This window comes from Ambystoma mexicanum, chromosome 2p, assembly GCF_040938575.1.
Source record: "Ambystoma mexicanum isolate Mex_15411 chromosome 2p, UKY_AmexF1_1, whole genome shotgun sequence".
NCBI classification, from domain to species: domain Eukaryota; kingdom Metazoa; phylum Chordata; class Amphibia; order Caudata; family Ambystomatidae; genus Ambystoma; species Ambystoma mexicanum.
Genome location: NC_090923.1, coordinates 725,038,693 through 725,066,285, shown reverse-complemented (window position 1 = coordinate 725,066,285; position 27,593 = coordinate 725,038,693). Strand labels below are relative to the sequence as shown.

Sequence of the window (27,593 nt, the reverse complement as noted above, 5' to 3'; positions counted from 1 at the left end):
AACTTTCTCTGAAAGATAAGATCACCCTTCTTTTCTCTCGTATGAAACGGTTATTTCATAAAACTTCTTTTTTTTTTTCTTTTACTATTGCCCCTGTTCTCCGCTACTATCTGCTTAAAATAGAACCTTTGCTTTTGTATGACGTAAATATTTTGCTAGTGAATATGGGGAAAACGCTAAATAAGCTACAGGAAGGCACAACTTTGGAAAAAGGTATTGTCTTTGTCATCGGCAGTTCCAAATCCTATAATTTGACACAAGTTGGCACTAACTTCACTTAAAGCTATATGTCAGTGAAGACAGCTCCTTAACTTTTCTAAATTTCTTAATGCAGCGGATAATTCCCTCTATGCGGAGCTAAATAGCCTGATGAAGGATAAACGGATCCCTTCTATTAACACATGTGGGGAAGATGTCAGACTTACAGCATGATATTCGGTCAACTGCTGAAGAACTAGTAAATCGACCAGGAGGTACTAAACTGAAACCTTTTAGGTATGATTGGGCTTGTACTCTTGAATCTATACAAGTCTATCGCTCATACTCTGAATATGCACAATTTCTGGGGAAAAGTGAATATTTTTCCACCTATCTTTCCCGTTTCCCGTGTCCGAAAATGCGTTACCTCTACATGCGCTTTAAATTAAACCATCCACCCACTAGGGAGCGAACTGTCCATTGGGGTGGTCATTCTAAATCCTGAGCAACTACTACAGAGTGTCGGTTTTGTAACAGCACTGCCTCCATTGAAACCCTAAATCATTTTGTTAGGGAAAATTCTAATTTCTGTACTAATTCCCTTTGACCCCCAGTTCTTTTGCCTGACTTTAGGACTTTTAATTTTTATCCTGGAGTGAGCGAGAGACCCTTTACTCACACTCTCATGCATTTGTTATCTGATTTTGACTCTGTTTCTGTGATGTGGAGCCTGACAAACTCCATAGGCATCACCTTTTGTATTGAAAAACAGCACCTTCAGTGCAGTGTCACATAGAAGTCCTTTGGCTTTCTCTTCCGGTTTAAATACCTTCTCTTGGGTAAACTACTGTTCCCAAGAGTAGTAAAGTGAAATTGACTTTACTTACCTGTTTTTCATATGTAGGTCAGTACACCCCATCTTATGTGGAAGTACTGGGGGGTTACTTAGTAACCCCCTTTCCTACTTAATCATTACCCTCACTACATTTAATGGCTGCTGGCAGTGGTTTAATTTTCCTACCATTGTTTGTTTTCTACCGCAGGCTGAATCCTTAGCTGCAGTATTCCACCCATGGGTGACCATTTTGTCAAAATGGCCCTGGTCGTCTTTTTTCGCCATTTCTTGCTTGTGAGGTCGGTCTTAGGTTTTAATCTGCGTGCCAATCCAGGTTTAACCCTTTTGTTTGTTTTGCCTTTGGCGTGCTTCAGTGCTGTAACCCGCCTATGGCTCCAGTGTGTCTGGCAGGGCAGGAAGCGAGGGAGGTGACCGAAACTCCCTGTTCTTAGTCTCCTTGGTTACCTGAACGCACCCAGTCATGATTGGCTGGCTGGCTGTTGTGACAGGACAGCCACCCTACTGTGTGTGTGACAGCTAGACTGTGCATGAATGGGAGAAGCATGCATAAAAGGCGAGGTCTCTTGAACAGAAGGCAGAGTCGACCACTGGAAGAAACATCTGACAAAAGAACTTGGAAAAGATGCTTTCTGTACCCTCTTGGACCGTTGAACTTCCCGGTGAAGCCTGCTGCAGTGCTGAAGCTCCAATTTCCTATCGACTAGAGAAGACCGGAAGGGACGACTTCTTCCTTAGGGTTGGTGGGACCAAGACGAACTTTGCTGGCACTCTTCTCCCTACTGGCTGTACTTCCTTGCTGGTGCTGGAACTGAGTGACAGGGTTCAGGAACACCAGAAACAAGTGCATCATCTTTAATCCGGACTCGAGCTCCAGGAAGATCCTGAGGACCCTCCGGTAGCAGGACGACCGTTAGGGAGAATTCTCATAAATGTGCTAATTCCTTTCACCTTAGAGACCCCCAGCAATGTTTCTGGATTTTGATGACTTGATTGTTTTACCTGGAGAGAGTGTGAGCCTTTTTTCACACACTCATGTATTTTGATGTGTATTTTACTCTTGTGTTCTTTGATTATGGAGTTTTAGACAACTCAATAGGCATCATCTTTTCATGTGTGTCACACAGCACCCTCAGTGCAGTGACACAGGGAAGCCGTTTAGGCTCTCCCAAGGTTTAAACACCTTCTCTGGGATAAACTACTGTTTCCCATAGAATGTAAAGTTAAATTGACTTTACTAGTCTTTTTAAATTCCTAGACCCAGCACACACTATCTTCCAATAGAATGCTGGGGGGGTTACCTATTTTCCCCTATGTCTAGAAACTCATTTAGCAGTCAAATGCTAGCCTTTTCTATCGAAATGGCTGGTGGCAGTGGTTTTACAACTAACTACCATGATTTTTCCTGACCGCGAACACCGATGGCTAAAAATCGCGGGAGCCATGTTTTTCAAGATGCCGTCTGAGCTCCCTTTGTTGCAACAGGTCCCGGTCTTCTTTTCGCTATTTCTTTTTGGAAAGGTCCTTCTAGAGTTTGTCTCTGTGCACCAAACCAGGTTTGATCCCTTTGTTCCGATGCCTTTTGCAGGCTTCAGGACTGAAGACCACATCTGGTGCCTGAGTGTCTGGGGTGGGCAGGAAGTGAGGGAGGTGCCCAAACTCCCTGTGCTTAGTCTCCTGAGAGACACAAATGCACTCTGGCGTGATTGGCTGGCTGACTGTCCGGCAAGGACAGCCACTCTGATGGGTGAGTGGCAGATAGGCTGGAATGAATGGGAGAAAACTGTTTAAAAGGCGAGTCTCTTGGCTTGGAAGGCACAGTCGGCCACTGGAACGAAAGAACCGAAGACAGCTCCTGCAACTCCTGGACCGTTGGTTTGCCCAGTGAAGCCCTGCTGCAGGTCCGAATCGCCAAGTTCATTGCGACAGAGAAGTGAGTTGGTGGGAGCAATCAACTCATAAGCCACCTGAACACCATTCTCGGGGGTGGTTGTATTTTCCTCAGAGTGCTGCAGGAAATCGAATAACCAGGGAGAAGGACACCAGTTTGTATGCTTGACGACAGCTACCGGAATCGAAGATTTGTCAATTTGCCAGCTTTGTGACCAGTACCCGTGCAATGCAGGAGTCCCCCGACAGCCTCCCTCTTGTCCCCACGACTGAAGCTCAGGAACAGCGAGATCTGCAGGAACTGCCAGGAACAGACGTCTTCAGCTGCATCTTTTTCTTCAATAGAAGGTACTGTGAAAACCTGACCCAGAGAACTTGGCTCTCACTGCAAAAGTGTGTGAAACTTGGGCAACTTGCAGGCCTAGTCAGCTTGTGATCCGACGTATGAATCGTTCTTCTGCGAACTACTTCTGAGAACCGTGGCAAAGACTTTTCCGTTTAACTACCAGAACCATTTTTACTTGTACAAGACTCTAGCCCATTGACTTTGGGCTACCTATTGCATTGAATCAACTCCTCTGGTGAACTCAAACTATTTGCACTGTTTAAGAGTAACTGTAATATTCATTTTATTATCTTATGTCTTTTAGCTCCTGCTTCAAATGCTCTGAATGCCATTTTGCTCCTACTTCAAAGTAGTTTAAATGTCACAGAACCGAATAGTGTGAAGTACTGTAGTATATTTTTGTGTGACATTGATTGCCTCCTTTTAACTGACTGTGTAATAAATTAAGAAGTGTTTTACCAAGAAACCTTAAGTAGAAGTGTCTATCTGAATACTTGTGATTGTAGACCTCTGTGTAACCCCCTTACAAGCTCACATTCCCTCTTGAGATAAGCCTAGCTGCTCAGCTCGCTACCAAAAACTGTGTGGTACAGACTTGCACCAAAGGTTGGTTTTGCTTACACCTGTAGTCATAGATGTCTGTAGTGGTCCCAGAGGGTACTGCATGCAAACTTTGCCTAACAACGACCCAAGCTTGACCTCAACAGATTGCTGGACCCCAGAAGAAGGGGGGCCCACAAGGTGTCCAAGAACCGCTGTGGTGCTATTTGCCGGTAGCTGAAACCGCAAAGTGCTGCTGATTTGGAAAGAGTGTGTAGCCACTGCTGACCTTCGAACTGCAGTGCAGGAGTCCTCCAGACGTCGTCCTTCTTGTCCCCACGACTGAGGCCCAGGAACTGCAACCATAACAGAAGCCAGCTGGATCCTCGTCTTCCAACCTAAGGTACTGTCTTGACTGAAGGGGTACTTACCTCTTTTATCTGTAGCTTGCTTGTTCTCACTGGAGACTTGTAGTAGATGCCTTTTGCAGAGTTACTTGCAGCTTTGCCCTTCACAAGCCTAACAGCTTGTGGCCCAACAGTGATTATTTTTCTACAAACTCTCTAAATAACATTGTGCAAGACTTTTGTGCTATCTGAAGATGTGCCTCCTCTCCCTAGACATTGTTTCAATTGACTTTGGCTATCCTGGCTCCCTGCAGACTCACCCATTGGCTTTGGTTTTAACTGTACCTCATAGGTGGTGCATAAGTTTAACATGTATTGCTGGGAAAAGTCTAACCTAGACTTAATTTGAAAGATTGCAAAGTATTCATATATTTTGAAAACCTGTTAACCTTTTTCCTTCCCTAACATTTTGCTTTTCCACAACCTCACTATTGTATTAAGTATGCGAATGAATGGGAGAGACTTGAATAAAAGGCAAGGTCTTTTGCAAGGAAGGCTGAGTTGACCATTGGACAAAGGAATCCAAAGAAGAACTTGGAAGAGAAGCTTGCTCCAATTCCTGGACCATTGGTTTGCCCGGTGAAGCCCTGCTGCAGTGCTGAAGCTCTGAGTTCGCCTCGACTAGAGAAGCCCTGCAAAGGAGGACTTGTCCCCTTGGGTTGGTGGGACCAATCGACCCCAAGACGAACTCGACTAGAAATCCTCTCTCTGCTGGCTTTACTTTCATTACTCCTGCAGGAACCGAGTGCCAGGGGACAGGGACACCAGAATCGAGTGCATCATTTTTAAGCCGGACCTGAGCTCCAGGAAGATCCTCTGGATTCCCTGGAAGCAGGACTGACCGAGCCTGAGCCACTTCAACAGAGTGCCCGACCCCAGAAGCAAGGAAAGTCCACAAGGTGTCCAAGAACTGTGATGGTGCTATTCGCCAGAAGCTGAAACCGCAAAGTTCTGCTGATCTGAACTTTGCCCATTGCTGCCGCTGACCTTCGAATTGTAGTGCAGGAGTCCCTAGACTTCCTCCCTCTTGTCCCCACGACTGTGGCCTGGGAACAGGATCTGCAGGAACTACAACTGGAACAGAAGCCCGCTGGAACCATTTCTTCAGACCTAATGTACTGTGAACTTACCTCTTGTTGTGTAGCTTGCTTGTTCTCAGTTGAGACTGGCATTGGGTGCCCTTTGCAGAGTTGCTTGCAGCGTTGCCCCTCACAAGCTTCCCATCTTGTGCCCCAACAGTGATTTCATTTTCAACAAAACTCTCTCTTAACATTGTGCAAGACTTTTTTTTTAACTTACCTTCAGGAAGTGCCTTAGCTCCCCTAGCGTTTGCTCCAGTGACATTGGCTGTCCTGGCACCCTGAAGACTCGTCTAACCTCTGACTTTGTGTTTCAACTATCACTCCAAAAAGTCCTCCAGGCCTTACTTGTATAGCTTGGAAAGGGTTAATCTACATTGCATTTGGGGGTTCAACAGTGCTTACCTGTTTGAGAAACTTGTGAACCATTGTTTCCTTGCCTAACCTTTTCCTTTTTGCCACAACTTCAGCATTACCATCGAAGTACGGAAAGTGATATAATAATGTCCTCCGTGTCCTAGCAATTGAAGTCCCCTCAGGGTGTAGGAAAATGTATCTGCCATCCCAAAAGGGTATCTACTTACTTTATTGAACTGAAGAAGTGTATTTTGAACTGCATCTTTATTGTTGCCAATTGCTCCCTTATAAAGAAGGCTTATTTGAAAACTGACTGTTAAATTAATAAATAATTATTTTTTATCAAGAAACCTTGAGTATAAGTGTTATTTAACTACGTATCACTGTGAAACTCTGTTGCAACCCTACAGCTCACATTGACCCCTCTTGAGATGCACCTGGCTGCTCAGTCACACTGCCAACTTATGTAGTACAGGCCTATACCAAAGGTTGGGTTAACTATTGTCAAGAGGACAAAGCTGGTGTACTCTCCCACAGGGTTACTACATACAATATTGCCTAACTTCAAACATAGGATATGTTTGGAATCAGCAGTCTCTAGGGACTTACTCTAGTCAAGGTTAATGTCGGGGGGAAAATCTTTTGTTTAGTTTATTTATTTAGCGCACCAAACCCTTATGTATCTAGGTGCAGTACAGCACAGTAAATACAGTTACAAGAGCAGAGATAAAATATTTACAAGGTTAACAGGAGGTATTTACAAGTGCAGTTCAGATATATACATATTAGCAGGTTAAAACATGTGTCATGCCTCATTAGAAAAGAGCCAGGTTTTTAAATGTTTCCTAAATCTGTAGTAAGATGGTTCAGCTCTTAGGTCAACAGCCAAGGAGATCCGAAGTTTAGCTGATAAAACGGGGAATCTGCTATCCCCAGCTTTCTGTAACTTGAATCTTAGTATTTTGAGGCAATGTAGGTGTTGGGATCTTGTGGGTCGGTCTGATGTGGTCCTGGAGAATGTACAAGCTAGGTATTTAGGAGCTGAGTTGGAAAGGCATTTATGAGTGGTTGTTAAGGTTTTAAATGCAATTCTGTCATTGACTGAGAGCCATTGGGCGTTGCGCCTTACTGCTGATATATTCTGGGTTTTCGGGATGTTGAGCGCTGTTCTTAATGCATTATTTTGTATTATTTGCAATTTCTTTATATTGCCCTTGCTCGCTCCAAGGTACGAGGCATTACATTAGTCTATTTTAGACAAAATTAGAGTTTTTGCCAAGGTAGTGCAGCTTGCTGTTGACGAGAATGGTTTGCACGCATTGACTAGTTTGCACGTGTAAGCCGTGGCAGAGGCTGTAGCGTTAACTTGTCTGGTTAGGGTTAAGGCAGAGTCAAAATAGATTCCCAGAGTTTTCACCTCCTTAGAAACTTTTATGTTGATCCCATCTATATTAAAATATTTAAACTGGTTGACTAGTTTTTTCAGTCTTGTCTGGGAGCCAGAAGGAGTAGCTCTGTCTTGTCATTGTTAAGCCAAAGACCATGTGTGGTCATCTATGCTTGGATAACAAGGTAGATTTTGTTGAGCAAAGTCTGGTCAGTGTCATAATCACCTGTGATAGGGATGAGAATGTGGGTGTCATCTGCATGGTTAGTGTAAGTGCCACCCAAATTGTCAAGATCATCGAACAGGGTCTTGGTAAAAAATATTATACAGCGTGGGAGAGACACAGGAACCCTGTTGTACTCCACAGGTGACCGGTGAAGGCTCAGCTGCTGCCATTGGTGCAAATACCCTCATGGTACAGTTGTCAATGAAGGACTTTATGCAGGTGGTGGCTTTAGGGGACAAATAGGCTGCTGTTGTGAGGTGATTACAAAGGACATTGTGATTGACTAAATCAAATTTGGTCAATAGGTCTAGTAGAAGGAATGCTAAGTTGCCTTTATCTTTTAGATCGTCCATCTGCGTTTTTAGATCTATCAATGCTGATTCCGTACCATGTTTTGGTCTGAAGCCTGATTGCCTCAGGCAAAGGAGATTGTTAGCTTTCACTATGTCAATTTCTAACTGATGTTTTGAATCATTTGGATTCTTGATTATCTAAGTAGATTTCTGCTATGTGAAAATATTGCATTTTTTTAAAGTTTATTTTCTTCTAAGAATTGTATTGATATTCTGTATGCAATATTCTTTCTTTTTATTTCTAATGTTTCCAATGTTCAATGTTGTTGTATTTTATTATCTTCTTTCAATTCTACATTTGTTTAAGGTTTAATTAAAACCAAATCACAATAAAAAAGAATCTGTACTTGGGGGGGATATTAAAAAGTACTTTTAAAGGAGGAGCCTGAGACTCCCCCCACAACACTGCCTACAAGGAGCTGTGTGCAGCAGTAGCAAAACCCAGATGCCCCCTTAAGTGCCAAGGACGAGTATGCTCGTCCTTTTTGCAAAGACCTGCATAATAGCCTGGCACTTAAGGGGTTTTTAAAGCTATAGAGGAGATAGTATATAGCACAGGTAGAATACAAAGAATAGAGTTCCAAAACACAGAGCGCACAAGAATGAACAAGTGGATAAAGGCTCCACTCATTCGGGATTGAAAGAAACAGGTCCAGAAGTCCAGCAAAACGTTTTCTGGGTGGGTCTCACTAGGCGAGGGGATGAAGCATAAAAATTATAAATCTCCCTAACCATGATCTGGATCTCTCCACTCCTTTAAGAAATCACTCTGCCTACTCTTCCACCTGCGCCCCCATTAGTTGTTACAGAACATCTTTGGATGGAGACGATTTTGATTTTTAATAGTGCCTCTAGGTCAGGTCTGGTCACCAACAAGTTTAATGGGACACCAAGTTGTGTTCAGTAGTAAACCTGATTGTAATCTTAGCAGTGTGACCATTATGAGGCACCCTCGGATGACCTTTCGTGGCCAAGACTCCATTTATTTTCTCTTCCAGGTTCTTCCCTTTCTTCCTTATGTGCAACTTTTTTGAAGGAAAGGAAGTTCTAGTTACTGCCATGGCATACTCCCACCTTGTATTCCAATAGATCTGCCGTATGGTAGATCTCACACTTGTAATTTGCTGTTGAAAACACACTATTCATTTACAAATGCGAAAAACAAACCACGAGATTGCAGTATTATGCAGTATATGCACATGTGACACATGCACAGTGTATACAATTACTTTTACAGCTGTCACATTTTCTTGATCCCAATAGCGGTGCTACCTGATTGTTTCCCATGTGTTCATTCAGAAAGCAGTTCAGTTGGAGTGATTGGTTCTGACATATTTTTGACTTGTGTATCTTAAGTGGTCTTCTAACAAGTTATCACGTCCTAACGGGCTGGTAGAGAAGGGGCAACTGAAATGGAAATTCTGTTTAGCACATCTTCCACATTCTCACTGTTTTTTCTGACTTAGAGAGTGAGCCCGTCTGCGGAGATGGTGATGATTGACCGGATGTTCATCCAGGAGGAGAAGGTGGCCCTGTCTCAGGACAAACAGCTGGCCAAGGAGAAACCAGGTTTGTCAAGCCGTTTTAGTTCACTAAAAGTCATTTAATTTATCTTGAGGTTTCTCGCATGTCACCTTTGCTTTGGCTTAGTACTTGTTAGTCCATTTCCTCATAGTTTTCAGTGTGACATGAGTAATAAAGAGATTCTTATACCATTGCCTCAAAATCACCTCTTTACACACTGTGCCATGGATTGCAATCTATTGTCTGAGTCTTTGTATGGATTTTCATAAACCTAAACCAAGAGTAAAACATTTGTTCTTAATACGCCAGTAAATTACCGCAAAGAAGGGATGAAAGAATAACGTTAATTATATTCCACAGTACAGTGTAGTTCAGAAAAAACAAATCTCACACTCCGAGCATTATTTAGAAGCCCTGAAGTGACCTAACTGCTGTTGGGTCACAGATGTGGACCACACTAAGGTTTCAAGTACTGTCCCTGGCCTGGCGTGCTGCTGAGTTGCATTGCTGTTTGTCTGTTAGCATTCTATTTCTGTTGCCTTCCGTTTCTCTTACAAACAGTCATAGTGCTCAAGATGGATTCACATCTACCTGCCATCAACGAGCCGGGCCATAAGTGCTTTCCTTTCCTGACCAGCAAAATACTCTTGCAAGCCACACCAGCCCTCTTTCTACCCAGGTGTCTTGTGCAATAGCTTTCCCCATCATGAGGTTGTACCGGGAGCAGAGATTAACGCACAGCATTACAGACCCAATCATGTCACCTGCATGTGTGTATATCATATCTAAATGACATCTTGGCATTTTCGCCAATATTCAGTTCACCTTCTCAATTTGTTTGTGATGTAACCATGATGTGTTCTGTTAAAGAAATAGCCCCCTGTGTTTGCTGTTTTTTCTGGGTTTAGGGTTTTATTTTTCTCTGAGCCAGGTTAAAACCAGAGCCTGACTGACAGCATGTGCTGTGTTTTTATGTGCCCTGCCTTAAGAGTCCTTATGACTCCTAAGGCAAGGTACCCAAATGGTGCCCCATAGTTTCCTCCTCTCTGTTAATTATGTGGATAGGCTGATGGTGGCTTTCTCTTTTGTTTACTTTGGGCTGTACGGAAGGCATGGCATCAACAGTGACAACAGACACAAGTGATCACAGTTCAGGGGTGTTTATTGAACGTCAAATGGGTTGTTTAAACCTAAATCTAAAGATGGGAGGAAGTAATACAGCCATAAAATAAGTAGCACAGTCCTAGTGGTGTCTCGGGCCTATACTAATAAACCTATTGCCAGTCCTTACTTCTAAATACAAATGGTGTGGGACAATGATGTATGCAACAGAAAAGTGTTCAAGAAATAATATGTCAGGATGATAGCAGTTGGCTCCCCTGCCCCACGTTTTCAGCACAGGCTTCACACACACACACTCTGGCTTCTTGGCCACGAGGTAACAGTTAAAAACATGCATCAGGGCCTTCCGCCAAAGTCTCTCTCAATGACATTCCCTTATTGCAGAGGGCCTACTGTAACAACATAAAAGTTATTTTCTCCTCGGGTTTTCACATTAATCAGTTTCTACAATGTTCACAATTTGGTCTCCCTCGTTCGGGCTCGGACCACGGATCCCTCTCCTTTGGGCTCGGACCCAAGAATTGAAGACTTTCGAATATGCGATGGCTTTGCTTAAACCATTGCAGGACCACTTTGACTAACTTCACATAATTCTATTTCACATCAATCTTCTATTGTCATTTCTCTTGGCGGTATACCTTTCAGAGACTTTCGACTGAGCACATGCCGGAACACTATGTCAACGGTATTGTATCTTTTCTTCTCAAGTTCAAACATTCATCAGCAGTTTAACTTTACTCACGTCTTTCATCACACGCATTTAACAATGTTAATTCCAGTGCTCGTAATGCAATGTTGCCGCTTGCAACCTTGACTTCAACGCAGACCGGTCTTCCCAACTCGCCGGCTTGGTTGATCTCTTTGGAGTTTCTTTGTTCTTGGATCCAAAGATAACACAGCGGCTGCTGCTGCTCCTCCCTGCTGGGCTCAGTTACGCGGGAGGGCCTTCAACATCTCCTACACACAATGCAGGATTCTTCAGCCTGGTTTCCTGGCCTTGCGCTTTCTGCCTGGATGGTTTCTTGAAAGTAACAGCGTCTTGCCGAAAAGATCAAGGGAACTTCCCTTCTTAATATCCCTTTTTGTTTTGCTGTCTTTCTCCCATCGTTCAGCTGCCAACTCGAAACTGCTGTAGCTTTGTGTGCTTTGCCTCCCTTCAAGTGTGCTTTCGTGCTCGGCCTTTTATCCCTGTGGAGATGTTTAATGGAAGTCGGGTGTGAATGTTTGTCAGTAATTGCCTGTCCATAGTATTGGGATGTTGGGGAGAATTCTCAAGAATTCCGCACTGATGAAAACACTCCACGACCTGGGGTTCACTATCAATCTCAAGAAGACCTTTCCTTGGATATCCTCTGCACCCTCCACACGTTGGTGTCTGAGATACAGAGGATGCTGCTGACGACCTCTCCACCCCCCGCGGCGCCAGTGCCGGCCACCCTGTTGACACCGTGGGAGCCGTCTGCCAAGAAGGAGGCGGCACCCTGCACCTCCATGCCACCCATCGCCCCCCTGCCCCTCTGACTCTCCCCACCCCCCCCCCCCCCAAGGGAGACTGAGTCGGACACAGCGACAATGGGCACGTATGATGACGACGGAGGAATGGGGGACTCTCTGCCCAGAGCCTCTCCGCTGGACGCAGTGGGATCTTTCCATGCGATGATCGCCTGGGTGTCAGCTTTTCCAGCTCACGCCGGAGGAAAAGAAGGAAGGCTTCTTATACCCGCGCCAGGAGGCGAAGAGGTAGACCATCCTGTCGGTCCATATCCTGGACGACGTTTGGGATGAAGCACTGGCTCTGCTGAAGAACCCCTCTACACAGCCCCAGTGAAGTGAGACCGGCTGGAGAAGAAGTGTAGGGTTCCGGACTCTGCACCCAAGTGCTTACGATCTGAACCGTCGCCGGACTTGGTGGTTACGGCAGCCGTCAGGAAGAAATAGTCGGGCTCGGCTGCCTCATCTTCCTCCACTCCTCCAGACAACAAGGGGAAGAAGTTGTATTTGATGGGTAGAAAGGTTATCTACTCTGCTGCAACGACTGTCAAGGCTGCCAACGCTCTCGTGATCGTGGCCTCATATGACCAGGAGCTATGGTTTAAGCTGGCTTCGCTGCTGAAAATCCTGCCCGATGACAAGCGGGTGCAGGCTTTGGAGATCCTTCAAGAAGGCGAGATGGCATTGGACCAAGCCATCACTGTGGCCCTGGATATCGTGGACACGGGTTTCCACCAGATGGGAAATGGAATTTGTCTTCGCCGTCGTGGCTGGCTCAAGGCCACATACCTTAGACAGTAGGTCCAGACAAGCTGGGAGGCCAGCTGGCGAACTACATCGGTGTGTGGAAGACCATCTCCACCGACAGATGGGTGCTGCATGCTCTCGCACACGAACACACCTTACAATTCCAACAGAAGTGTCTGCGAATATCACCAGTGGCCCGGGGGGAAAACCACATCCCGCAGCTGCTGCTCGAGGTTCGGGCCATGTTACAAAAGGGGGCAATAGAGCTGGTTCCACTGCGACTCCGGGGCTGCAGAGTATACTCAGGTTACTTCCTCGTAAGAAAGAAGACTGGGCGCTGGAGCGCCATTCTCTACCTACGACGGCTAAACAAATACATAAAGTCCCAGAAGTTCAAGATGGTCACACTGCAGTATGTGCTCGGCCAGCTGGAGGAGGGGGACTTTCTGTCGTTGTTGGATCTGGAGGACGCGTACTTCCACGTCCCCATACACAAAAAATGCAAGTTTCGGAACTTCGTTGTTCTGGGGAGGCATTGTCAGTTCGGGCTGAACTCAGCGCCCAGTCTTCACCAAGTGCTTGGTGCCAGTGGCGGCCCATCTGCGACTACAAGGGATCCACGTTTACCCCTACCTGGATGACTGGCTCATCCGGGTCAAGTCAAGGGACACCGCCGTCGAACACACTGAATGGACCGTCCGTCTGCTGACAGATCTGGGGTTCTCGGTGAACTATGCAAAGTCCTGCTTAACTCCATCGCAGGGCGCACTGTTCCTGGGATCCAAGCTCAGCACAGGGTCGTGCCTGGCGTCACTGTCGGAGGAAAGGATATCGGCCATCCTCGACAAAGTGCAATGGCGGTTGGCACTGAAGATCGCCATGGTGAGGACCATCAAGTCGCTGCTCGGCATGATGTTGTCGTGCATTTACCTGATACGGCTCTGTAAGCGACAGATGCGGATGCTGCAGGAGTTCCTCGACGTCCCATTGAGTCTAGGTATCCAGAAGCTTCCAGGATAGGATTGTGCTCGACTGGTAGTTCTGACAAGTGATTAAATGGTGGGGCATACGCTCCAATGTCGCCAGAGGCATGGATTTCCAGAGCCCCCCCGTACCAAGTGACGGTCACGACGGATGCGTCTCTGGAAGGATGGGAAGCCCACAACGGACGTCTTCACGCCAGAGGCCTGTGGCTGCCGGAAGAGAAGATGCTACACATGAATGTACTGGAACTACGGGCGGTGTTTTGAGCCCTCAAGTCATTTCTGCCGTCTTTCAAGGGCGAAGTGGTGAGGGTCTTCATGGACAATACCACCACAATGTTTTACATCCGGAGGCAGGGGGGCACCAGATCCCTGGCTCTCTCCAGGTAGGCGCAGGACTTGTGGCACTGGCCCATCGCTTCAAGGGATGTTCCTCATTCCATTCCACCTGGCAAGAATAAAGAACACTGTCGCTGACTCTCTCAGCAGGGAGCTATGCTCTTGCCACGAGTGGGAGCTTCAGCAGCAACAAGTGGACAACCTGTTCAACAAATGTGGCAATCCCCAGATCGATCAGCACCAAGTGCCAGAGGTTCGCCAGCAGGTTTCCCCAGCCGGGGAACATGGGGGACGCATTCACATTCTCTTGGGACGACCGGTGTCCGTATGTATTGCCTCTGTTGCTGTTGCTTCTTAGTCATCAATCAAAACAGCCGGTGCAGGATGATCCTCATCACACCAGCATGGCCTAGGCAGATCTGGTACCCTGACCTTCTCAGTATGACGGCTTCCAGATCTTCACGCGAGGGAGGGAGGTGCAGTTCTGGACCACGACCCAGGATCTCTGAACCTGAAGGCCTGGCACCTGCAGCATTAGAATTCGGGGGTTACTATCTTCCAGCGGACTGCAAGGAGATACTCGCCAAGGCCAGGTCGTCATCTACTTTGAAATGCTACGGACTCAAATGGAAGAGATTCGCAATTTGGTGCCGATCCCAGAAGATCGACCCTCTGAGTGTCACGGCCCCTTAAGTACTTCCATATTTGCTGTTGCTTAAATCGGGGTTGGCTCACGCCTCCATCAAGGTTCATCTGGCGGCTATCTCCCGCTACACCAGATCCCCCGGATGACCCTCATTGTGGTCGCACCGGTTTGTCCAGGAATTCATCAAGGGACTATTCTGCTCGTTCCTGCCTGTGAAGGCTACGGTCCTGGCGTGGGAGCTCAATGTGGTACTTACTAGGCTCATGGGAGCCCCATTCGAGCCTATGCACTCTGTTCCACTCAAGTTTCTGTTGTGGAAGAAGCTTTTCTCGTGGCCATCACCTCTGCACGACGAACGGGTGAGATCCAGGCCCTATCCTGTAAGCCACCTTAATTGACTTTCCACGAGACGAGGTGGCGCTGCGTACACACCCCTCATTCATGCCCAAGGTGCCGTCGGACTTTCATCTAAACGAGCCCTTGGTCCTGTGTTTTTCCAACACCTTTGTTGCCGGCTGAGAGGACTTTTGACTCACTGGATGTAGCTAGAGCGCTGAAGTTTTATGTGGCCCCCACAAAGAGTTTCCGGAAAACTTCTCAGCTTTTTGTGAACTTTGGTCCTGTGAACCATGGGAAGGCCCTGTCCAAGGCTTCCATTTCCAGGTGGCTCTCCGCTCTATCACTCACTGTCACCGGCTGGCAAACCAACAAGTGAGCGGCCGTCGGAGAGCCTATTCTACCAGAGCGATCGCTGCTACGACGGCGTTCCTGTCTGGTGTGCCCCTGCTGGACCATCTGCAGGGCTGCTACGTGGAGGTCGATGCACCCCTTCATGAGATTCTACTGCATCGAAAGGGATTCCAGGGAGGAGTCCAGAGTCGGCCACACAGTGCTGCGCAACCTGTTCGCTTGAAGGTGAGCCTGGTGAGGGGGGTAAGAGATTGCTTCTGTTGAGCCTTGCCACCTCCCGTGGTTGTGCATGTGTGTACTGCTATGTATTCATTATTCATGAGCATCTGAATCCATACCAGACCCCATGCTGGAGAAGGAACGAGTTACTTACATGTAACTGTTGTTCTCCAGCATGGGTCTGACATGGATCCACATGCAAACCCTCCCGCCTGCTCCTCTGCCGCTCTGCTCTTTGTCGTACTGCCACTTTACGTGCTTCCAAATCTGAAGATGGCTGCCAGAGGAGGGGCTTAGGTATAGGGCAGTCATTGGCTGGTGGCAGTATGACCCAGAGCTCAGTGATTGATTTATAGGAGAAAGGCAGTTTAGAAACAAAACTGACAGTTTTTTCTTTTACCGAGGATTCCCAGCCTGACGACGGGGAATATTAATGAGCATGTGAATCCATGCCAGACCCATGCTGGAGAACAACAGTTACAGGTAAGTTACTTGTTCCTTCCCTTACGGTCCTTTTTCTTCAACAATAGTTCTTCCTTGGGATCTTGGGATATTCTGAAGCAGACACCAGCCTCCGGTGCTGAATCCTGTGCCTGAGGATGACAGGTAGGTTGCAGTGGAAGCCTGCAATACTGACTACTGCCTTGTTGCCTTTCATCTACTCTGACCCTCATAACTGGGAATCACTGAATCAAGTTAGAATTTCCAAGGGTCTTGGGGTCCCTCCTGCACAGCGACTGCTTCTGGAAACCGCCATCCACCTTCTGCAGGATTGCTTTTTCTGATCGGTTGTATTGTTCTCCTGACTCCCTGGTGCTGCTGGTGAGTCATTTCTTCCTTTCTTCATCCCTGGGCTCCCTCCTTATCACAAAAGGTCTTCTGTGCCTTGAACTTCCCCAGAACTATGGAAATTGCTCCTTTGGGGACACTTTTGCAGAAGGCCAATTATTACCGCCAAAGATTGCTGAAATCTGCATAACTGGTCCCCTTGTTCTCTTGTTCGGACCTAGATAGGAAAAGTGTGTAGCTTACATGGTACTACATTTTTCCTTTTAGGAAGACTTTACAGAACTATAATATCTCTTATTGGAATGGTTTTGCTTACTTACCTGATACACAATGGCACATTATACAAAGTTTAGTTAGCTGGAAGTGTAGATATTTATCTCTTGCATTTCCCTGTATAAAGATTGTAGTTTTATAAATGTATAGTGTGGATATTTGTGAAAACTGTATGCTGTACCTAACAACCACCCCACTCCACCTCCTGCAGGCCTGTGCTGCTCTGCTACACAACTGCTTACAAAGTCGGGAATAAGGACCACAGGGCTTAAGGGAAATATCCTCCACACTCTCCAATCATAAGGGCAACTCCTGATCCATCTGTGGATCAGACTTCAGTTCATACCAAAAGGGGTGGGGTTGTTTTCAAAGATCCTCTCACATTCTCGTTTTCTAACTCCTTGTCCCATCAACAATGTTTTTTTTTCCAATTTGTCATTGCCTCTACCTCCTTGTACTTGAGCATCTTTATGCTCCTGCAAAGTTATCCTGACCTGCCCTTAGCTCAGGAGACAGCACTGCTGTTCAGGCCTGTGGACATTGCTCGGTTCCCCTGTCCTGCTCTCATTACCAATGTTGTGGCACTAAACAGAAAAGGTAAAACCAATTAAAATGTGGGTATGTCCTCTTTAAAAAATCGGCATCTCTGCACAACACTGTCAGCACAGGCTGCTAAGACACTTCAGCCTCTGCCATCTTGGACAGCATTACAGATCCCCACACACAGATCATATTTTGAGTTGATGTTGCAAGAGGGAATCTGTGTGCTAGTAAACATAAACTCATTTTTCTATCATTATTATCTTGGTCATGAGTAGTGAATTCAATCTCTTGTGGAGTGATTCAATTAGTTAAATGGGTATGCAAGCTTATGTTTCCTTAAACAAAGATTAATGTGTCCGGATAAGGGGCTAAGGATTGAATAGACACCAAGACCAATGTTCCCTTTCACCCAGGGGCCCGCAATGATTAAGCTGCTGATTTGGGCATGACTCGGAATTCATAGTACTCCGTATATAAATTGAACATTGAATGACCATTTGACTTTCTTGTACAGGGAAATATTACAGGTTCTCGAGGTTTGAGTGACAGGGTGCATCAGTTTTATACATCACTTGTCAATAAATGTGTATCAGTATCCTCCAAGGATCAGAATCCTTTATGGGCACTTGGCACACTGTGTCACTCTGTCTTGGTCTTCTACTGTGTTTAAAATAAAATCTTTTTTTCTTTTCTTTTGCAGATGAGTATGTTTCTTCATCTTCCCGATCTCTGAACTTTGCCTCCCCGCTCACCCCTCAGTCTGCTTCAAACTCTGTGCCCCTTACTGAACACTTAAAGTCTCCGCCCCTGCAGTCTGCTACACAGATAAACCCAACCAAGCTGGTTATCAAACATGGTGGTGGATCACCTTCGGTTACTTGGGCCAAATCCTCACCCTCCATGGATGCAGACGAGGATGCTATGCCGTCTAGGAACAGGCCTCCCATAAAAACATATGAAGCCCGAAGCCGAATTGGCCTTAAGCTCAAGATCAAACAAGAGGCCGGACTCAGTAAGGTGGTCCATAACACTGCTTTAGACCCTATACACCAGCCAACACCACCTGTCTGTACAGTTATCCGTACTGTCAGCCAGCCATCTTCAGCCACCACCACCATTGCTGCCTGTCCTCTGCAAGTGGGAACTGCAACTGCTGGGCAGATGAACGGAAGCCTTGATCATAGCACCCCAGCTCCCATCGAAAAGAAGCCCACTGCACCCTATTGTCGCCTGCCACTTCGAAAAACATATCGTGAGAACGTAGATGCATTTGTCACAGAAAAGGTATCTGAATCCTTCCCAAGGGCTCCTGTGCGGCCTCCTACCACTCTGTTAATCAAGCAAGAGGACGGATCAAGAAGTGTCATCACTTCCCATGGAAGCCCCAATCTTTTGGCAGAGAAAAGTAGAGCGGAAGAGGTCTCCAGGATTAGATTTTTTAACAGAGCTGAATCCCGGACCCTTGCAATGCAGTGTAGTCCTGCCGCTAAACCTGGTGATTCTTCCAGTGGCCTTATGAAGGAACTTGCTGAGGTTCAGGATGATTGCTGTAATCGGATGATAAAACAGGAACCCCCAGACCATGCCCCTGCCCATGAGCTCACCTGGGAGGTTCCATTACCGCCAGCGAAGCGCAGGAAATCAGACTCTTTTGATGTGGACAATGCCAGCTTCTCTAGCGATAGCCCACAGGACGATACCCTGAACGAACACCTACAGAGTGCCATTGATAGCATTCTGAACCTCCAGCAACCTCAGACCGGAGGCCCAACCGTCCGGACGCCTTCTTCCTACAACTCCTCCTCCTCACCCTTTTCCTCCCCTGTCCACCGCACAGACTCTTATCTTGCACCCAGTCACAATGGCAGCCTCAGTGCCAGGACGTTAAACAGATAACAGAGAAACTTGACTTCAACTAGTGGAGAAACGAAAAGGCCTATGTAACGGACGAGAAACGATCCGAAGACCGCGAAGAGCCAATGTGGGCAATGGGTGTTCACCTTGGCTGGTCATGTCACCATGGCCACATGCTTCCGGGTGTCATGGTCAAGGGGGAAGGCAAATGCCAGAGCCTCGTCTCCGCGCCAGTCTCATGTCCTCGCTGCCTCAGCTTTTCCATGTCTGTCCCCAAAGAGAGAGTGAAATGGCTGAAGAGGAAAGACCAAATGGTGGACGTTTTCTTTTTTTATTTTATTTTTTTGTATAGATTCTGTAATAATGACCTTTTAATTGGTGGCCTGTCCTTTTGCCCCAGTCATAGCCTGTCCTTTTTTCCTGCTCCCAATATGGACTGATCATGTCAAAGTCAACAAACGGAAGAGGACTCTGCAGTAAAAGGATAGAGGAGGAGGAGGATGGTTTGACCTGGGTAGAGTGTACCATTGTATTATTATTATTTTAAAATGGAAAATATAAGTTATTCAAATCAGAGAGCTTGGGGATTCTGAGACCTTTCTTGGCCCAGCAAATATTGGGTTCTGTCCATGCTAACACAAGACACGAAATGGCAATTAATTATTTTTTTTAAACAATGTTTACAATTGAGACATTTTGTTTGTCTTTGGAGGTTGTGGGTGTGGAGGCGTTGCAAGTAAATTAGGTCGGTGAAGTTTTGTGGTGATCAGAGATTCAAGGCCATGTCTGGTATCCAGGTAATCGAAGGACAGGGAGATGAATCTGGATGAAGCGGACAAATATGTTAAATATGTTAAAGGCGAGGGTAGTTGATTATTAAAAAATGATTGACTACACTCTTTTTCGCTTTCAGTAGCCAACCTTGACATCTTGTCTTTCTTTGTTTTGAAAGACAGCACTCTCCTGTAGATGTGAGAGATCCAAGTTCAAGGGACTGTATCAGTAGTACTGACATTTCTCAGAAAGCACAAGAGCACCTTGCCTATTTTGCAAAAAGATTAATTTCTTTGCATGTTGAAACCAAATTGCTCTGAGTTTGGGAATTCCTCTATGACCTTCAATTAAATATATGCTCCCATCACCCTACGACATTGTAGGTCAGGTCCAGCATTGTTTGCCTATTGTTCTAATTCTGTGCACTTAACTGTCAAAACATTTTGAGCACATTTTGTACTGAAAGTATGGTTTTCGATGTGTTTCCTTCAGTTCAAGTTCCTTGTGTTTGCTCTGCAGCCGCAAATTCAAGGCTTTTTGTTTTTTGGCTGGAAAGTTCAGGCTTCTGCAGGTTTTGTATGTGAATTGAAAATTTGTTTTTGCACAGCATTCAGATTTTGCACAATAGGCATTGTATATTACCACAGTGCAGAATTACTGGTCCAGTAGAAAACGTGGTGTGAAGTGGGTTGGGCAGGAATTAGTCTGCAATGCTTCGGAGGGTTTCCAAGATGGCAGCTAAATAGCACAGCATTCAAGAGGAAGATGCCAGTAAAAACAAATCTGTCTGCTAATCGAATCTCTTTGCACCAAAATGGCATCAATTGAAAAGCTCTTCACCCTGGTGGGCAGGCTAAACACCTATAAAATCTAGTGGTTACAGGGAAACTAAACAAAAATCGACCCTTGACTGATGCAAACTGAATATTACTTTTGGTTGATAGGCACACGTACTGGATCAAGGAAAAACACTTGCAGAGGTGAAATCTTTATTGGATTGGCAGATATGAGAAAGGTCATAGAGACACAGCAATACCCACCCTTGAAGACCATGTTTGATATTTTTACTACACCTTTGCCTCACAAATTGGGCTTGCACAAATTGACTGACACCATGTCTTTAAACAAAAGCGATTAAAAGATGTGCCAGTTAAGGGCAAGGAATGAAACACTCGCAGGTGTTACGGTTACCTTTTTAAAACATGGTTTCTAGTGTAGCCAGCAGTTTGTTGGATCTCGGCAACCAAACTACATACACCCGCCATATTTAGCAGAGGACTGTGTTTTCAAGCTGAAATCCTCTGGGTTGGTGAAACTCCTTTTTGATGTGTACTGCTAGTGGGTGAAAGAGGAACAAAATGAGGGCTAAATCTATTTTTAGAATTCTCCTCCCGGAGACATGAATAAAGTGATTTTAGCAATCAAAAATAGAATGTGAATGCAATTTAGAAATCTATATTCAATAGGTGATCTGTCAGTTTAAAGCAGTTAAGGTTTCTGGGAGAGACAGCCAGGGCACCAGTGTTTAATGCAGGAAAGGAAGTTGTGAGAAGCAAGAGATGTTTGAACTCTCATCCCTTGAAATGCATTGATGTAAGCATTCCTCTGGCATATGTAAGATGTCATCCACGTGAACTGCACAGTCTGCTGTCCTGGCAAATATCTGAATAAACACACCAATATGTCTATCCAGCAATCTGATGAGCTACTAAAATGTCAGCTCTATTACCCAATCACACATTTCAATAGCCCACAGATTGTGTACCTCTGTTTTGTAGTGGGAATATGTGGAAGCTGATTATCTGGACTTATTTCTCAGAACGGGAACTATTGTGAAATAGGCTTGCCTTTGCCCCTTCACATTTGTTTTTCTCTGCACACAACTACTGCCTGTCCGTTGATTCTTCTGTCACTCATCTTTACCTGCCTCCATAGATCATGATGGCTAGTGGACCTCTTAAGCCCTTATTCACCCGCTACTACATTCCTTGATCAAGCTTTAGATTCCTCGATTACCCTTCTATTGATCCTTGTAGATCTTCGTTGCACTTTGAATTCCTCTACACCCTACTGTAAATCTAGATCACTAGTCCTAGCATCGATCTCTGTCACAATCTACTGAACTGCAATCCCCTTGATTCCTATGTTGATTCTTTGATCGCTCCATCTCGCTGCTCCTTCTTGCATTTCCAAATTGCTCTCCCCTTCAGTTAATACTATGTAAATTGAGGACTGCTGTGCTAGTCCTCAGTGGAATATTGATGTCTTTGATATTATGGAGGAGACATACAAAGTTGACAAGACAACCACACATTTATAATTTAGATGGCACATTTACAAAGTGCTAATCAGCTAGATTAAAGTTTGGAATCCTGGAATCTAAAGGTGTCCTGGCAGCACCAGAATAACGCACTTCCTAGCTTGCTGGGAAAACTACAATTGAAGAGTTTAGAATGTCCAACCCTATCGTTCCTTTTGCTGTTATGACAAACCCCTTTAATGTGCTTACACGATGCACATTTAAAAAAAACATAAATATCGGGCTGCTCGGTTTACAGCAGAGTGCCTGCCTTACAGCACTTGGTAAAAGATTTCGTAAATTGGGAAAATAAGTACCCTTGCACGTCAAAGGCGAAACGTTCTATCCCAACAGTGTTACTATAAATGTTTATTTTTGTAAATGTCCGTATCACATGGTTCATATTGTATCATTTTATTTTACTCAGCCACTGTACAATTCAGTTTTGTTTTTTCTTTACTTGGGATGTCAGTTCCCCATCTCTCGTGCTCTCTCCCTATGCTAATCTGCAACAGGCTGTAATGGTGGCGTATATTACTGCCACAAATTGGCTGATTTTGTCCTGGAGTTTTCCATAATATTCCAATTTTTAGGTTGGTACCATGAAGTACTCAGTTTACAGATGAGTAGGGTATCACTCATCTTTGGTCTTGGTGAAAGAGGGCAAATGTCCGTATTGTAAATGCGTAAACCGCTGTCACATTTGTGTTATTTAAACCTGGCAGATTATTATGGAGCAGAAAGTATTCTTAGCCATGTAGTCTTGACTCCTTTTTTTCTTTATAAAAAAGGAACGCAGTCACATCAAAAAGATCAGTGCTGTATATTGTGGTTAACGAATGACATGGCAGCCTACTTGGTGATGCCTTGCACAGTGGAAAGGCTTAAATGTCCTACTGTGACCAATCCCTGCTCTCAATCAAGGGATGCCTAATGAATATGCAGACCGATTTGTATAAATACGTACAAAGGTAGCTTTCTCTGATTCATCTTTTTGTTATCGTTTTGTAATATTCAAGTTAGGAAAATCTGGTGCTTTGCATTGTTCATTTATCTTGCAAGCCAGTTTCCTAAAATCTCTGAAATTCTGATTTGTCTTCAGACAGAACGGTAAGCCTAGAAAGGTCTGAAACCCAGCAGAGCCATGATATAAATTTGATGGAATATGAGCCAGTCCATCAGAAGGCAAAAGCAAAGCCCCTGGGAGGAACAACAGCAGTGGGATGGTGTATAGTCACCAATTTTAAAAATGATGATTGCACACATCTGTTAGGTGAATATAAAACTGAACTAGGTAGCAGTGAATTCCAAATATAACGAGAGACCAGAGTACACAAGCAGTGGTTATGAGGCAGCATAGTTTGTGAGTAAGTACCTGTGCTTGGGTAGACCTTTAGCTGTCAGGCCATGTTGTGGGGCGAACAGCAATAAGACCTAAGATTTCTCCGTTGGTAAACAACCAAATAACTTTACACAAAGTAACTGAGGGTTATGGGTAAAGGGAGGGCTGGATCTCAAGTAAATATGACCCTCATTGGTAGGATGTGGCTTCAATCTTACATCCATTCACAAAATCTAAACACTGTTTTATCACACGTGGTAAGGGTGTATGTAATAAGTTAACACAGATTTTTATTTAATGTCCGGTATATTTAAAAAATTAAATCAAGTGACCATAACATTTTTATTTTTACTTTTGCATGTTTTCGTTTACATTTCAGGGGTTCATGAATGTGCTGCTTATTTTCTGAGAACTCGACCTTTTTGCACACCTCATTTTCATCCCCACATGTGCTGCCTTGTCTTCAGAAGTTGTGTAGGAAATGTCCATCAGAAAGGTTTCTGGATAGATGATCTTATCCCGTAGATCCTGTACCTCTTCCCTCCTCCGGCCCAAGTGCGTGCATACCCGCACACATAACATGTAAGAGTTTTCTTTCATCTCTTCTACCCCACCGCTGGTATCAGTAAACGCGATTACAGTCCGAAAAACAAAATATAGTACTATGAAATAATTTTGTACTGTATTTATTGTGTACAATGATTTTTTTAAAGAATTATGTACATTTAGTACTTCAGTGTAAATTAAATTGCTCCTTTTTAAAAAAAAAAAGTGTACCTGCTTTATTTCTCCTCTCCTGTGCTATTTCATCCATGTTTTCAGTGCACCAATGTATGTCTCCCAGAAGCGTAAAGCAGTCTTTCTCCACTATCACATTGGTCTGGTCTACAATGGTCATGTTGAATTTTGCTTTTCAGGTAAAAGCCTTGAAGATTGAGAATACAGAGAAGGTAGTTCACAATCTACAGACCAAGAGGTTACATAACCTGTTGGCAAACTAATTTAGACACCCAAAGTTAACAGAACATCAAAATAACATCACACATACAAATCTGGATTTCTGAGTTAAGATGATGATGGACAAATTGAATGGTTTACCTATTGAGGGACAAAAACCTAAATTGACAGGAAACCAAGAGGGCAGATGCTATTGTGATAAAGCCAAAATGTTGTATAAACACCCATAAGGTAGCAAAGTTAGGTATTGTAACAGGTACTTAGTATGGTAACTTGTAACAATGTGATTTTTAGTCACTAGTCCAGTCCTCCTTCCTTTAGTCTTGTAGGAATATCCTTGCCACGTGACAGTGGGCCAGTATATCTCTTAGAGAAGAAAACAGTTTTATTTGGAGACCCAGCCATATACAGCATGTATGCTCCACCCTATTGCTGCCACCAATAGTCCTCCTACCTCACCACCTCAGTAATGTTTCTCTGCCTCTGGACATAGGGACACTTTAGCAATGCCCTGTTTTTTTTTCTTTTTCTTTTTGCATTTATATAGCGCTACAAACACTCAGGCATCTGGGCGCTGCTTACCCACAGTGTGTGGTGCTCATTTATCGACCTCGGAAGGATGAAAGGCTGAGTTTGGCCCTGCCGGGATTCGAACCTGCGTCCGCAGGCTCTATCTGACCGGCTTGATATTCATCCTGCCTTGGGTTGCTCATTTATTGGATAACCTAGAAAATCTCAACATCTGCTTTGGACATTTGAATCCCTGGGAACAGAACATACAAACCAAGAGTGCATTCCCTCATTTGCTTTTTCCTCAAACAAATGGGCCTGTTCATAAAACTGTGTACCTTGGGTCTGTCAGTTGTGGCAAGACTCCATCCCTAACAATCCACAGCCACAATAGACTGATATAGTTGATGCTTGTATGCAACTTGGCACACCTGTTAATCTGCAGTTGCCATTCCTGATCCGCGATCAGCTCCGGCGAGGGTTTTGAACTGTTGCAGCCGTGATGCTGTTTTGCATCTTTTGAATGAAGATCACCAGGCACGGAAATAGTTTTTGTTTAATGGGAGATAGCGTTGCCTCTCTTTGATATTAGGTGAGCTTGCTCCAAGTTGTTTGAAAAAATATTTCTGATGTTTGTTAATCTGCTTAGATTCACATGCTGTGTATAGTCCGACATCCAGTGGTCACTGCGGAGTATTGCATTTTGTTTTTCGTAGTCGAAAAGGGGACGTCGACAAGGCGTGTCTGTAACACTATCCCTATAGTGACGTGCGTTGTACCCACAATCCCTCACACGTCGAGGTCCCTCAGATTGTTTTTTTCCGCCCAGTTATTGGTCGCCTCTATGCGGAGCTCCTCGAGAGACATTGCGAAATCATTTCTTCGACCCTTGGTCGTTTATTATTATTAATATCTAACATATAGATCCCTCCCTCGACGAAGCTGCAAGCTGTTTCTCCGCCGAGCAAGATCTTCGACGGAAGGACGAGCGGAGGAGTTCCTTCGGCGTCGCCGAATACGTGGCCTGGCCTCGCCGGCCTTACACAGTAGGGAGAGTGGGGTTGTGTGGTCTTTCTTTTCTCTCCGAGAATGCCTTTCTCTTTCCCCTCCCTCTCTTTCGAGGTCGTAATCACACTTCTTGCCCTCAGCTATGGAGAGGACGCCCTTTAGGTTTTGCCCACTTTGCAAAGGCAAATATACCTGGAAGGACAAGCACAAACGGTGCAACCGTTGCTTGCCCCTCGATCACAAGGACGACGGCTGTGCGGCCTGTAAGTTACTTAAGCTCAAAACGATAAAGGACCGTAGGGTTAAAAGGTGGGCGGCCTACGCCATGTCTAGGTCAGATTCCTCGCCCGCTGCCGCCGCCGCCGAATGTGACGAGGACAGTGATTACACGGCCTCCGTAACGGAGGTTGTAGACCTCTCGAGGGAGCGTTCGCGCTCCTCTTCTTTCGTCACCGGCCCGACAAGCCCGGCTCACGCCCAGCTTATGGGGATGAACACCCCGGGGACAAGGACGCACACAAGAAACCTCAAAAACACATACCCGACGGCACGCATTCGTCGAAGACGAAGGCAGCCAGAGCGCCAACGGAGGCGCCGGGCCCACCGGCGTCTACCGCCGACCGCAAGGGTCGACAGCCCTCCCCGCCACCACTCCCGCGACAGGCGACCAGGCACTCTGGAAATAAGGGCGCTAACCCCAAACCCTCAGGTGGCGACGCGCCTCGTAAGAGTGCGCACGTTGCCAGTAAAGACTCGACGGTACCTAGCGCGCACGTTGCCAGTAAAGACTCGACGGTACCTAGCGCGCACGTTGCCAGTAAAGACTCGACGGTACCTAGCGCGACGGCGAGCGATCCCTCGGCGGGCAGAATGACCGCCGAAAGCCTTGCGCGTATATCTTTTAAGGACGGCCAGAGACAGACGTCAAGTGACACGCCGAAAAACACGCACAAGGCCAAAGAAACGCTGAAAGCGCCGGAAAGTAGGCTGGGACAGTTCCCGCCGTCGACAGAAAGCCCTAGCCTGCCAGAACACTTCTCAGAAGGCGAAGGCACCTTATCTTCGACGCTATGGGACAGATCTAGACGAATACAAGGAGAAGAGACTCCTTTTTCACTCCCAGACCGCTCTGTCATGCATATATTCTGCCAGGCTAGAATATATAGATATATATATATATATTTCTGATGCTTGTTAATCTGCTTAGAATCACATGCTGTGCATAGGTCCGACATCCAGTGGTCACTGCGGAGTATTGCATTTTGTTTTTCGTAGTCGAAAAGGGACGTCGACAAGGCGTGTCTGAAATACTATCCCTATAGTGACGTGTGTTGTACCCACAATCCCTCACGCGTCGAGGTCCCTCAGATTGTTTTTTTCCGCCCAGCTACTGGTCGCCTTTACGCGGAGCTCCTCGAGAGACATTGCAGATTCCATCTCCTCGACCTTTGGTCGTTTTTTCCTGTTAAAGGTTAATATATCGATCCCTCCCTCGACGCAGTTGTGAAGCTGTCTCCGCCGAGCAAGATCTTCGACGGAGGGGACGAGCGGAGGAGATCCTTCGGTGTTGCCGAACACGTGGCCTGGCCTCGCAGGCCAAATACAGTAGGGAGAGTGGGGCCGTGGGACATCTCTGATTCTTTTTCTGAGAATGCCTTTCCTTTTCCCCTTCCTTTCCCTTGGGGTAGTTATCACGGTTTATTGCCTCGGCTATGGAGAGGACACCCTTTAGGTTTTGCCCACTTTGTAAGGGCAAGTTTACTTGGAAGGACAAGCATTCACGGTGTAACAGCTGCTTGCCCCTCGATCACAAAGAGGAGGGTTGCTCGGCTTGTCGGCTTCTAAAG

At 45.6% G+C, this 27,593-nt stretch overlaps 1 protein-coding gene across 10 annotated transcripts in view; it reads left to right on the top strand.

The window, feature by feature from the left end:
- BICRA (BRD4 interacting chromatin remodeling complex associated protein) overlaps positions 1 to 24,042 on the top strand; it is a 1,420,469-nt gene extending 1,396,427 nt beyond the window's left edge. For all 10 annotated transcript variants that reach the window (XM_069644334.1, XM_069644339.1, XM_069644332.1 and 7 more), the window contains 2 exons: positions 9,103 to 9,205; positions 17,703 to 24,042. In XM_069644334.1, the coding sequence (XP_069500435.1) occupies positions 9,103 to 9,205; positions 17,703 to 18,898 (1,299 nt within the window). In that variant the 3' untranslated portion in view covers positions 18,899 to 24,042. The remainder of the gene's footprint in view (positions 1 to 9,102; positions 9,206 to 17,702) is intronic.
- The last annotated feature ends 3,551 nt before the right edge of the window (positions 24,043 to 27,593 follow it).